The sequence below is a fragment of the Petaurus breviceps genome, unplaced genomic scaffold (genome assembly GCF_028583685.1).
Source record: "Petaurus breviceps papuanus isolate PSGF00001 unplaced genomic scaffold, PetGlider_PUasm1.0 90603, whole genome shotgun sequence".
Lineage (NCBI taxonomy): Eukaryota > Metazoa > Chordata > Mammalia > Diprotodontia > Petauridae > Petaurus > Petaurus breviceps.
In genome coordinates, this window is record NW_027187284.1 from 1554089 (window position 1) to 1568904 (window position 14816).

The window sequence follows — 14816 nt, forward strand, 5'->3', positions numbered from 1 at the left end:
AGAGACTGTGAAATAGGCTGGAGAATTTGTCAAATCACAAAGAATTTTGAAATTGTTTGAAGTGCTCTCCTAGAGTGAAAGTGGTCCGTCATCTTTTATTCCTCACATGACAACAGGCTTTAGATGACTGTAATTCCAGTATTTTGTGCTATTATTCAGTTCTGTAACTGTATAAGTATATATATGAATATATGTACACATATGTACATGTACATATTTTCATATATATACACATAACACATACTTCGAAAAAAGTCCTATTAATTCACAAGTGTGGATCAGTCCACTGCCTATCATAAACCATCTTAGTAGAGAGATTCACTGAGTTGCTGTGTCCCCTCTCAAAAAAAAATGTCACCTGGTGGATAATCTTCTGGTCATGAATCCTTCTTAACTTAGCTAAACTGGGTCTCCTTTGACAGTTTATCACTGTAATTATTCCTCTAAATTATTTGTGAGCACGTCCCCTTCTCTGAATCATTGCACTGGAGATAAATTGCTGGCAATAGCCACCAGCTGTATTTGATAACACTGGAGAAAAACTGCTGGTGACAAAATACCAGTTATATTAAATAGCTGACTTACAGATTAATCTGCAGATTTGCTTCCTGATTTGACTCAACTTTTTCTCAAAGTTGCATTGTGCTCTTTCTTATTGAAAATAATACTGGTTAAAACCAAATTGCTGAACAATACTTAAGATTCCTTAAATGATCTTATTGTAGTAATCTGATATTCATTAAAAAGTACCCACAAGGGCACTCTGCATTTGTCATTAGTCATATAATATGGAGGTTTTAGCTAAGAATTCAAATTCTAATTTCTACTCAAGCATTTATTCATTCCCACTCCTAGTTCATTCACACTTCTATCACAACCAATTTACCATATCTTTATTGAAGTCTTCCTCTTTCAGATTCACCCCCTGCTGAATTTCAGCCTCCAGTGGTTCAAGCAATTTTTGTATATCTGAGTTAAACTGCTCCAATTCCTTCAAAGGAATGGAGGCCTAAAAAAAAAGATAGTGCTAATTTAAATAAAAATCATTTTTATTAGAAACACACAAAAATATATCTGGTATCAACCCCCTGTTGCTTTACAAATGCATGAATTATCTTATATTTTGCATGATTCCTGAAATGAGTGGTGGAACTACCTGTAAATGTAAATAAAGATAAATAATATCATCAGAGCTGAAAAACATTCAAGATGAAACTTTATTCTGTCAAAATAACCAAAATGCCAATTTCAATATTTTGCCACATTCTAATTTTCAGTATTCTGCTGATATATTTTATCCCTCTATATAAGTTGAAGTATTCCAATGGAAACACTACTTTCATTTTATAGACTACTTGCATTTACTTCACACATCAATAAGCAGTAAAATTAGGTGAAAATGCAGGATTGTCACAATATATTTAAAAGAACTACAAGGAAATTTGCTTTAATGCCTTACATAGAACATGTACTATTGTAAAATTGCCCAGCATGCACTTGTAAGGCAGACATAATTAAGGAAATTTAGAACACTTTTTGTTGACATATAAAAAAATAAACCCAGAATACTCCCCAACTTGCCTCCCCCATATACAATTTAATGAACCCATATTAAGACATGTTTACTGCCTTTTAACAATTTGCATACTTAATTTCATTTCAGTTTCTTTAATTTTGCATTTTTTATCAATAACTGGAAGCTACTACTTGTAAATAATAACAGGATAACTTTCTCTCATTTTCTAAATACCACATGGGAAATTTGATGAATGGGTTTGTATTTACAATTTAATATAAATTCATAAGTGTATTTTAAGGCTTCATTATGAAGTAAAAAAACAAAAGATTAATAGAGTGTTTTTGGAGGCTTACCTCTGCAAACATTTTTCATCTTATTAGAAGTCTTTGCATAAAATATGCTTTGGAAAAGTTTTTTTTATGCTTTGTGGATTTATAAGACAAAATATGGTTACCCTGACTCTATGACATTAGTGAAAATATACACTGTAAAGCCATAGTTTTTTTTTTAAATAATTTTATATAGGGACATCAGCCTTCCTCTTACTTGCTTTTAATCTAGCCATCCATCCCTTAGTAAAAAAAAAAAAATTCTTTCCTCCGTGGAAAGAGAGGATGTTTTCATGCTCTGGTGTTATAAGGTTAAAATAAATCTAAATATTGTCTTATACATGACATTAGGTACAAATGCCTATAAGCATTCTATCACCAATGAGACTGCTCAAGTGCATTCAAAATACGTGGTGATATTAAGATGTGGGAATGATACCTTGACATTTTCTAGGAAATAATATGCAAGAAATAATTTTTGAATTATTTTGGCTATAATTTTTCAGTGCTGAATTTATAATTAAGCATATTACTAACAATATCATACATATTGAAATCTCAAAGTAGAACTTAAAATTCTATCAGGCATGATCCTATATGGATGGACTCATAGCTCACTTAATTGAAATTAAGATGCTTTTATAACACTGTGGTCGATTTTGTAGATTATTAAAAACTCATGAGATTATAGTGAATTGTTACTATTATGCATTCATATGTTATTGAGCAGATCATCACATCTGCTAATATTTGGGGTAACAAATTCACTCTGCTATGTGCTTATATAAAATATAATAATAAAGTGATAATATCACTACTTAAATTTTAATGAACCAATAATTAGGTCTTACTGTATTTTGTATAACCCAGATCAAATCCCTCCTCCTTTAATAAACCAGATCAAGGAACTATTACAGTTAACTTTCCCTAATGAGCTTGACTTTAATAAATAACAATTTTGCAATATCCCTACTCCTTAAAATAATAACACAGGCTGTATTTAAATATATATTCAAATGAGATCATATATCTGTGCATATGAATATATATACTTCAGCTGGAGCACATATATACATTCATAGACACATAGTAATTATCTATGGAACATAAGTACATATACATTTAATATCAAAGGGATTTTTGTGGTAGAAATTCAAGGAAAAATTACCTAAAATTTTCCAATTTGCTATCTAAACTAGACTTCTGTACTATAACTTCTCTTCTTTGTAATTCTCAAGCTACTTGAACATTCTTTGATAAATTATTGCTTCACAACCTTACTGGTTCAATAATGAAATATATTACTTCAGGACTTAGTTTCCTTGTAGTATGGAGGAGAGAGGAAAGGGAAGGAGTGGAGAGAGGAGGAGACAGTAAAAGTAAGGGAAGGGTGGGAGGAAAGGGACAGAGAAAGTGAGAGAGAGGAAGGAGCAGGAAGAGAAAAAGAGAAAGGAGATTGGGGAGGTGAAAGGGAAGAGGGAGATGGAAGAGTAGAGAGGCAGGCTGTTGGTGGCATAGTGGATAGAGTGTTAAGCCTGGAGTCAGGAAGACCTGAGTTCAGATTCAGTCTTAGATACTTATTAGCTGTGACTGAATTAGTCACTTAATCTGTTTAAGTGTCCCACCTACCTCACTGGGTTGTTGTGAGGATCAAAGGAAATAAAATTTGTAAACAACAACTACAAATATATGGTGTATGGCACACAATGGGAGCTATAGAAATGCTTATTGCAAAGAGAGGGAGGGACAGGGAGGAAGGGAGGGAGGGAGAGAGAGAGAGAGAGAGAGAGAGAGAGAGAGAGAGAGAGAGAGAGAGAGAGAGAGAGAGATTTGTGACTGATAGAGCAGAAACTGTTTTTCCAGTCATGTCCCTCAGATTTCCTTATTTTCTGACAATTAACATCACTTCCTTCCCCAACCAAATCCTTTTATCTTTCAAAAACAGAAGTTAATGATTTTGACAAATCACTTGAAAAAAATGTCTTGCATGATATCCAGTTTAACAAGATAGAACAGTCTAGCCTTAAAGGATGGAACAAGTTGATCTGCAGGTGTTGAAACAATCTTACCCAACACATGTTGATTAGGTAGAGTGAAATCTCCCACTGAATGCCTCTGAGCTTTTTATTTAGCTCTTTCTTGCTCAGAAATTTCATCACCAACTTGAATGAAGATATAAAAGGTATGTAGGTAATATAAAGAAAGGAGCAAGAGCGACTAGATGGGTCCTAAGTCACAATCAAGATTCAAAAATATTTCTATTAGGTAGAAAAAATGGGCAAAAACTAACAAGATTAAAAAAATAAAGAGTGATGAATGTAAAGTCCTGAAGTGTGGTTCAAAAAATCAGTTACATAAACATTGGGTAGGAGAGACAAGGCATGGGAAAGGTTCTTTTGGAAATAATCTTCTAGTTTCAGTTGACTTAACCTCAATAAGAAAGAACAGTGTGATTTAGTGACTAAAACAGGTTATAGAAATTAGGATCTGTTAACAGAGGGCAGGTTTCATCATGCTTCTTCTTTTCTTCCCCTACAGTTTGTAGCTAATATGGTAACAGACCCTTCAGAATGTTTTCGTAACTTTTTTTGTCTTTCATAATGTTTAAGATCACAGTGTTTTTAAAAAGCATTGGAACATTATTTAAAATTCTGTGAATCAGATTTTTTAAAGGGTCTTCAATAAACTGGAATGCATCCAGTAAAGGGCAAACAGGATGGCAAATGTCACTGGTTTTATAAGAGACAATTAATAGAACTGAAGACATGGGGCTAGGAGAATGGAAGTCTTGGGGTGACATGATAGGCAACTTTAAATATTTGAGAGTAAACACCAAAGAGGGATTAAAGATATTGTATATAGTTTCAGGAAGGAAATGACCATTGAGATTAAATTATAGGAAGGAGATTTAGTCTCAACATAATAAATAACTCTCAAACAATGATGGCTATCTAAAGCTTCTAGTAACCAGACATGTTAAAGCAGAGGCTTCCAGACCATTTTGTAGCAGTGTCATTCACAGAGGAAATTCTTATATTTTGTGAAAGGTTTAGTTAAATGACCCCTAATGCTCCTACCAACACTAAGATTTTGCGATTGTAAGTTTTTCAAACAATAAACTAATGCAAAATGTCCTCTTTTCTCTCTTGAAGTTACAGTACTTATTTTTGATGCTATTGCTTTAGCCATTAAAAAAAAAACCTGCCTCATAATGTACCTTTAATTTTTTTATTCATTTTACATTGTATTTAATTTTGGATTGCATTTGTAGCCATTTCCTCTTTTAATATCTTTAAAAATTATATGCTATGTCTTCAAATACTTATAAATAATTACCCTCTACAGAATCTAGCACATATAGAGTAGGTATTTCATACATTTTGAACACAATGGGCTAATTCCACTTATTAATATGAAATTGCCAAGTTATAAATTAAATGATGTCATCTTACTGCCAACAGAATCAAAATGATCAAGGAAATTATTTTGCTTATCTTTGCAACCAGGTCAGATCAGTCATTTGCCTGTCTGAGAGGGAAGTTATTAGATCATAATGAATTGAAAAAGCTGGTTTGATAATTAAGATGATGGACTTATTAAACATGCAATCATGACACAGGAAACACTTTTTGGTTTACTTAAATCTCCATAGGTCATTATGTGGACTCCATTCCTTTATTAGTATACAATTTTTACAGGGTTTATGTTTTCATGATATAGAAATGTATAAATGCACATATACAGTAAGTCATCAATTTTGCTTAGAGTCACAGAAAATTAAATAATTAAGAACATTGTGCTTTTCCTGATTTAACTTAGAAAGTCAGAATTATGTTGAGATGTATAAGGAAAATTAAAGAAACAGAAAACTAATTGATGAATTATCTTTATGTATTATGAAAGCTCCTAAAGTTTTTTAAATGACAAGAACATAAACACAAGAGACTTAGAATTGCAATTAAATAATACCACATATTGATAAAACATACAAAAGACATATTGAGAGTTTACAGATATTAATAAAATAAAATCATTCCAAAATTAGAATATCTCTATATATACTACAAGCAGGGTCTTCAAAACAATTTACCAAGTTACATTTTCAACATGAATTTTATGTATGAATATGTAGTTACAAAAACACACATTGCATGTAGCATGTATTAAAAGTCAGGAAAGGGAATTTGACACATAAGGAAAAGAAGAGACAGAGAAAGTTAGAAAGACGCTTTCATTTTCTTTTAATGTCTATTTTGTTGGTGAATTTCAAGTTCATTAACATGTTTTTTTGCTACCTTGGATTAAAGAAGTATTAATGTATTGGAAGGGTGTGTTAACATTTTTAAGTCAAAAGTGATATACCATACATATCATTATTCTTAGGATAGCAGTTCTGAAAAGAAATAAACAACATTAGGAGAACTGAAATCCAACTTGCAGTAATTCATCATAATTTGAAAAGAATATTGCCAAATAACCAAAACAAATAAAGAATTTTAAATAAGAAATCTATTTCTCTTAAAAACACTAACTATTTGAGATTGGTCTAATTATCATCAAATCTTCCAAAATGCTATTTTTTTCTGTGAAAGATTCTAAAGTTGCCTCTAAAATTAACTTTTTTTTTTTTTACATTTTTAATGATAACATTGAAGGGTTTTTTTATTGGACAAAAATATTGCATAAGTTTGTAAAATATTAAAATGAATTTTGAAAAGTGAGTTGTAGGAAACGGAAGAGAAAGAAGGAGAAGAAATAGAAGAAAAGGAAGAATAAAAAGAAAAACTGAAGAAGCTTACTGATTCAACAGCTAAAGAATAAAGGGTTGTTGGCTTTTTCTTTTGTTTTGGTTCCCCAAAAAAGAAATGTATTGGGAAGAAGCCTTTCTATGATGGAATCATTTGACAAAAAATAACCAAATTAAATGGTAAATAGTCTTATTCACTAATTATTTAAGCTGAAATAGTTTAAATGCCAGATAATGAAAAGTATGACATTACAGTACAGGGTTAAGTCCAAGTCTGATCTCTGCATGTGGTTTTATTTTGCTATCACTCTCCTGTTATTACATTGACTAGTAGCATTATCAACCATCAATGTCTATTCTACAGCACTATCTTTGGAGATTAAAAAAAAACTTTTGAAAATAGAGATTTGTGAAGATAAACTATTTCATACTTTAAAAAAAATTAGATGAAATGTATTTTGACTTTTTCTATCATTATGTTATGCAGGGCATGATAAATAAATTCATGAATTTATGGGCCGGTAGCTCAAAAAAACAGGCCAATTGTGTGTAGTTGGCAAATTCTTTCTATAATAGCTATGCTGTTCTAATTCCAAAATGGTCAGCATTCCAGAAAGTCACTTCTAAGTTTAATGAAAGTAGAATTAATGGAGTAATAAGAGTATTTAACTTTAAAATATATTGGGACCATGAAAAACTGTTTGAGAATATAAATATATTTTTCATATAATATTTGGTTTCTGTCACCAAGACCAAAAGGTCATCCTGTAAATAAAATAATAGCTTTGTATACATCACAACTACAGAGTATGATTAGAGGGATAGACTTCTTTGGTACAGGGAATTCCTAGGTAAGGAAATTCCCTCTGTTATTATAGGTCAGCTCCTTCTCTGAAACTTAGTCTTAGTATCTAGAACCCTGAGAAGTTAAATAACTAAAAAAAAAAAACTAGCCCTGTAACCTTGGGCAAGTTACTTAACCCCAACTGCCCTCCAAAAAGTAAAAAAAAAAAAGTTAAATAACTTGCCTGGGGTCAAACAGCTCCCAAATATTTGGGGGGGGAAGCTGGACTTGAACCCATTTCTTCCTGGTATCAAGGCCAACTCTCCATCCACTATACCCTGCCTCTGTTACAGCCACTAATGTGCCTGCTACTGAAAGCAGTTTAGAATCCTGGGCAAACTACACCCAAGGTGAGTCATATTCCATTCTGTGTCCCTCATTAGACTCTTCACTGTCCTTGTTTTCTGAGCTTGGTCCTCTTCCATGGCCTTCACCCATTCTCTTTCCTTCTCCTACTGTGTGCATTGAAGTCATTATGTTGAAGAGATGGAGATGGATAGGTTTATGACACAAACAGGGTTAGTTTTAACTTCAAAAGGAAGTTTTGAACCAAGGGAGGGGTCAAAAGGCCAGGCTTTGCTGCCATGAAATTGTGTGACTTTGGTGGTTCCCCTCACAGAACTAGGTCTCAATTTCCTCATCTGTAAAATATTTTAATCAAATGATCCTATTTATCTAAGAGTTGGTTAACCAAAAGGATGCTCTAATCTTATCACAGTGTACTTTAATTATGTGCTACAAGGCATTCTAAGAAACTCCAACAAAGTATTGTTTCTAATTAATTGATGTTAGATCCATATCAATATTTACATTAAACAAATGTATACTAGATTTTATTTACAAAACAAGATGAACTCTAATATTTACTTGTGCTGTAACTTATGAAATGCCCACAAACTGCTCCTATATTTTGAGTGTATGTTTTTGATAGAAATGGGGAAATGTATATTTTTGCAAAATTTGACGAAAATAATATTCCTTTGAAGGAATAGGTATATATGTGACAAATATGTATGTAGGCATATATATTGACATTGAAGTATCCCCCCTCCACCTTGTTTTAAGAATTTTAAAGACATTCTATGTGTATATGATCTATCTCAAGGTAAATCTTTTGTTGACAAACTCATTAGTGATCAGCAACAGATTAAAAAAAAATACTAAAACCTTTCAACGAAATTCCTCTTAATTTTGTTTCCCATAGCATATGTTTATGTGTAAATGCAATGAATAGACTAATGTTTCAGTACTAAATAGGAAAGTTAAGATTTCTATATGTAAAATTATAAATTAATGGCACGTTTATATTTACACTGGAGAAATATCCAATATTTCACTTATGAATTTGAAACATAGTGTAACAGAAAATAACCTCACTATGAGGTTTTACCTTCTAATAAATATTATAGTTCATATATTCGTGATAATCCAAAGTTGCATAAGTTATGTAACCATCAAAGATATGAATATTGACATACATAATGCCAGACTGGCTAATTGGTATATTTTACCCCTTTTTGGTATTGGCCCATGAATTTTAATATGGTGTTCAAAACCCCACATATAAATTAAACAACATATGGTGTATATATCATGTAGAATAGAAACTTGTATAGGAGAGCCAAGTGGAAAAAAAAACACTATTATTTTATATTTCTTGGCTGCTAGAGTCATCTTGCAAGACCAATTATTTAATATCCCATGAGTTGTATAGAAAAATGAATGATTATAGCATACATAAAATATGATTCAATATGCAAATTATAAATAACAGTTTCATTATACTATGTAACAATGAATACATGTAGAAAATATTTATATATTCAATAGGTCCATTATAATAGGACTCTAGATGAAAGATATGTATTATGAACTACAAAAGAATATATCAAAAGGACACTTTTGTTACTAATATAAGATTACTAAAAAGTCAATTAAGTATTTTTTCATAATTTATTATGTTCTATATTATTCAAATAGTACATCTTATACCATAACTAATGTGAAAAAACTGGATAGATTCTGTAATTAAAACTAGGGTAATAAATTTTTACTACGTAACATCTCTCTTTATGTAAATCACCAAAAAACACTATTGTTTTGTAACTCAGAGACAATTAGTATAATTTTAAAAATAAAAAAATTTGAAGCCTAAAATTCCATCTTACTCATAGAACCTATTTCCTGAAATTTAAGAACTTAATTCTTAACCTTAGTTACCAATAAGCTGTACATCTCAACACCTGCCAGTATATATAATTGACTGACCCCCTCTCTCCTCTCTCAGAACACTATCCTATCTTTTCAGGTCCCAAGACATTGTTTTGTCATATGCAGTGCCATCAACATATTAAGGTTTCAATAAATCTCTTTGTGCATCTTCTGTTTGCTATCCATGACTGAAACTGAGCTTGTCTCCCTTGAACGTCTCTAGGTTTCTGTATCTTACCTCCTAGCTATACTTTCTGCCTTGCTTTTTGGTGGTCACAAGGCCATCACTCAGTAACATTGCTATGTGGTCAAACTTTAAATTTCAAGGATTCTGGCTTCTGCACCCCCTTCAATACTCTATTGACTCTCAGAGTCTTTTCTTCCCAATCCCAAGCCCTATGTCTTCGTGCTCCTCTCTGGTAGAGTGATATAACCCAACTATGTTATTCCTTTCAGACACTCCCAGATCTTATTCCCTGCTAGAGAAATGAGTTAATCGAAAAAGCTTGGTCTCTATTAATTATAATTCCAGAGATCTTTGTAGGAGTCTCAGACATGCTTTCTGCTCAGTTGAATGTTCCTCTCCTCCTTCTGACTCATAAGTGACCTCTACTAATAATGAATTATTTTCCACAGGCCAGAGCCTATAAATCTTTGGCTGACTGTACACTTAGAACATTACTTCACTATTTGGATAAGGCCTAGAAATTGAACTACTTCTACCAAAATTATTCTTTCCTTTCCTGTCTATCATCCCCCAAAGTCACCAAAATTCCAAGGAATTCATTCAATTTTTGGAAATTGGGGAATGAGAGAAAAGAGCTGAATTGTCAGCATTACAGACCCCTCTTTTCAAGACACTAAAAGTCTAAACATTTCACTAAAATCCTGAATGTATTAGGGTTAAAATAAATTGTTGAATAATTGAAGGAATGTTTATGTATCTTCATAGCATATTGTTCATAGAGTATATCTCTGCACATGAAGCAGTCACCTGTTGCCTAGAGAAAATATAAGTATTTCTATTCTACAAAAGCTTTTTTACATTAATGAGAAAGAAATATTTTGCAAAATCAAAATGCAAAATTCATGTCATGAATGATGTGTTAATTTATCACTTTTATTTCCCTAAAAGTTGAAAAATATATTAGACTATTATGAGGGTAATAGACTAATGGATTTACCTTTTAGGAAATGCCCAGAGATATGCCTAGTTTCTTCTTGGACATATAAATCCCATGAATTGTTGAGGCATGCTAAAAGTCACTCTTTTAGAATGAAAGTTGAATTCTAATATCATAAATTTGGTGTGGACTATCCCTCTTAGATTGAAAAAAAATCCTATTCTTGTAACTTTTCCCTATAAAGTTAGTATGTCTTATATCATCATAAAAGTTTGTATATGCTAAGCAACCACAAAAATTCAAAATTTTAATGATAATATAGTGGTGGCATGTACTTTTTCCATAATGTCTTGCATAAAGCAACTTTCAATTATTGGTCACATTTCAGAGAAGACTTTTTTTTTCCAGAAATGAAATCAATTGTCCAGGAATAATTTTTTTTGAATAAGATAAAGTCATATAGAAATCATCACATGGATGGATGAAAAATTGTATTTTTAAAGGTAAGAATAACTTAAAATAATAAATCCAGGAAAACAAAATCATATTGTTTGTTTATATGTTAATTTTTGTAATTGTGAATAAGCTAGCAATTTCATGCTTTAAGGAAGCAAGTTCAGGGTATATACCATCAGTTTAATATGATATAATATCACATACATATAGTAAAAATAGTAGTAATATAATGTCATATATTGATATACAGTAATAATATATGGCTATATGTAATAGTAATGATAATACAATTATTTGGAGAAATCACAATAGAAATTTAAAAATAATTTTTTAAAACTGTAATTACATGTCTACTAAAATTCTCCACTAATTCCTTAGGAAATATGACTGTTAATTGCAAGTCATACCATTTCTAGGCATTATTTATTTCAACTAATTTTCAAAACCATTTTGTTATTTTCTATAAATTTATTACTTACCTGACATGTTATTATTCAATATCCTATTTTTTAGGTTTTCTAGGATTTTTCTCCCCTATTTGTAATTTCTATTTAAATTTACTTATACCTATAAAAACAAGTTGTATTCTATTTTGTGCTTTTAGTGATAGTTTATAAATTTTTAAAAAACCTATCCAACTAAATATTATTTGTGATATTTTTCATTCCAGATTACAAAATATGTAAATTCATTAAAACACTCTAGTACAATATTTGTGTTAATTTGTTTATAGTATGCTTAATACATAAGATTCCACTTAGAAACAGGAAAACTTTTTTCAAATTGAACCAGGAATTTGAAACTCTGACATGCAATTGCTCCATATTCTCTCACTCTCCATTATAGAGTTAATACAAACATGCATGTAAAAGTTACAAAATTATGAAATATAAGCTTTGCAGGGATTTCTTTTTTATGGCTTGAGCAATTTCATGACAAAATGTTTACATATCACAGTTTGGACCTGAAATTGGTTGGGTGGGGAGTTTAACATGAATACAAACACATACAAAGAGTAACACCAGATACCTTGATTCATGCAAATGTTCACAGCCTCATTTCATAATGATTCAAGTATACGTACAAATGGACACTATTATATTTTGTAAAATTAATAAATATTTCTTTTAGACAGTTTTGTGCTCTGATTTAGCTTAAAGCATGCTTTTATTTTTGTGCATTCATCCTGCATATGATCCCTGAAAATATGTATGTAAACAAGTGCAGAAGTAGTTTATATATAGTCCTATGAGAGTCATGACAGAAAAATGCTTTTGTCTCATGTGTCTCAATTCAAATCAGCAAATATTTATCGAGCATCTACAAAGTGCAAGATTCAGTGGTGAAGTTTGCTCAGATACATTTGGGCCTTTATTTTTCTTGGGAAACCTTTGCTTTGAGGGTTAAATGGACCCCCCAGTGCACGGCATAACCTTCGTAAAAGACCACTTAGAACTACTTTCCACCGTGGAGCAGATCTTCCTACCTTTCCAGTCTTAATTCTTTGAGAAATAGCTGCAAATCGATGGTTGAGCTCTGACAGTTTGGGCTCTATTACTTTCCTGCAGTGGTCGCCACGATTTGTCATCAAGTTTATAGCCTGGTCATGCGTAGAGTCCACCTTTGGACGCATATCATTCAGTTCAGCCTTTAAGCACTATAGTCCGTGAGCAAGAGACAGGGCTTGAAGTTAGTAATAAATGGAAAGGGGAAAGGGAAAGGACATGCAAAAGGAATAGAAAGCAAGAAAAAAACATCCAACTTGGAAAAAAAAATAGGAATAAAGGGTGAGGCACAAAATATCACAGAAAAACAAGTTATCCTCAACATTTCTGTTTTACACACCTGTCTATTCCAAAAATTTATGCTGGGAAAAGACAGAAGATATTTCTAACCTTTCCATCTAAGCAATCTATTACTTGGAACAATGTCAGTGGTAAACATAATATTTTAAGTTTAGTGGGAGTCTTATCCTTACTGAATTTCACAGTTGTGAAGACACCAAAATTCTATTATGTTCACAGGAGGGAAGGAGACTAAAGAGCAAATTTCCATTTCTTTCTGGCAGTGGTGCTTAGCTCTTCTTTGTTTTATCATACTGAGTGCCAAGGAAGAAATTGTTTTCCTTATCTGATGGAGATTCTGTATCAACTAAAGAGATAGCAGGATAAACTCTGATGGATTATATGGGTCAGAGTTGCAACAAGTTTAATGTTTTGAAATTGCAAAGGCACACAGGACCAATGAAATATGTATCATTACTATAAATATGGAATACACAGTGAAAAGGGGTATACCATTAACGAAGACTACACATAACACCTGGCTTTGTGTTAGCACAAGGATATTTCCATTTAAAGGTAGTTCGTGATGTTCCTTTTAAAAATGAAAACATTCAAATATGATCTGTGGAATGTGGCACTTACTTCTATATTTTTTAAGTATTATGGTATTCTCTGAAGCAAAATTTCATCAAAAAAGTTGAATATGATTCTAATTCTTTAAAATTAAATAATTTGTAGAGATCAACAAAACCAAACAAATATATTCTTCTCTTTCAACTGACATAGCTGACTTTTTCAGAAGAGAACTAATGTGAGTCCTTTTCCTATAATCTTGTTTAAACCTTTAACAGGGGGCATATTTCTAAAATGTAGAAAGATGCTTAGGACATTTTGAAATACATAAAATAAAATGTATGGCTATATCTATTAGATACCTGGAACTATGAATGAAAATGAAAAAAAAAAATCCAGCTATTTATTCAAATGATTTGTCTATATGATTTCAAAGTTCTAGATTACTTGGATTAGGCAAAAACATCTGTGTGAACCAAATGTTTTGTTTTTTTCATCCTACAATAGTTTGGAATTATGCAGACAGCCAGTGAGTGGGCATGTTTTTTGCTTTTACTTAAGAGTGGCTAGAAGCTTCTGGATACTGTAATATATTATCAAGAAAGATTATCGAGGTTCTTTCTTGCAAATGTTTAAGGATAGTTTGTCTTCAGACATGACAAGAGGTAAATGACCTCTCTGGATGATATCCAGACATGTATTTCTGTATAACTCTCCAGTGTCATTAAATCATCCAGAGAAAAAGAGCTATTTCAATTTGTTTATCTTTTATAGGATCAAGGACAAATAAACTTGACACAGACTGTTGTGATGAGTGAAAAATATTGCTCAGAATATATAATTTGCTACCTTAAGTACATCTTCTTTCTGCTGAGTTTTCTTTTTCTCAGATTCATCCAATAATGTTTCAGCACGAGAGATCCAGGTTGTGATGTGAGTTACATTTTCATGAAATGTTCCCATGTGTTTCTGGTATTCCTGTAGTCAAAGAGAGAAAAGGATGACAGATTATTAACGCTTTTAAAAATACTTTTTAAAGACACCATCATAATTTCCTAGTGTCAAAAGTGGCAGAATTAGCAGAATTCATTGCTTTATAAGGGGGATGTATTTTTTATATACAGATTGTCAAAAACATATAGAGGGAAACATTTAAAAGCAAAACTAACAATATAATCTCAATGCATAGAAGATAAATATAGTATTCGGCTGAATCTTCAGAATTAAAT

General features: G+C 31.6%; 1 protein-coding gene across 10 annotated transcripts in view; it reads right to left on the minus strand.

The window, feature by feature from the left end:
* The window catches only part of DMD (dystrophin), a 2504498-nt gene that overhangs the window by 1417489 nt on the left and 1072193 nt on the right, over positions 1-14816 (minus strand). For 9 of the 10 annotated variants that reach the window (XM_069063824.1, XM_069063827.1, XM_069063826.1 and 6 more), the window contains 3 exons: positions 14437-14565; positions 12717-12887; positions 887-1009 (listed from right to left, as the gene is read on the minus strand). In XM_069063824.1, the coding sequence (XP_068919925.1) occupies positions 887-1009; positions 12717-12887; positions 14437-14565 (423 nt within the window). The remainder of the gene's footprint in view (positions 1-886; positions 1010-12716; positions 12888-14436; positions 14566-14816) is intronic. The other variant, XM_069063829.1, reaches the window with a different exon arrangement.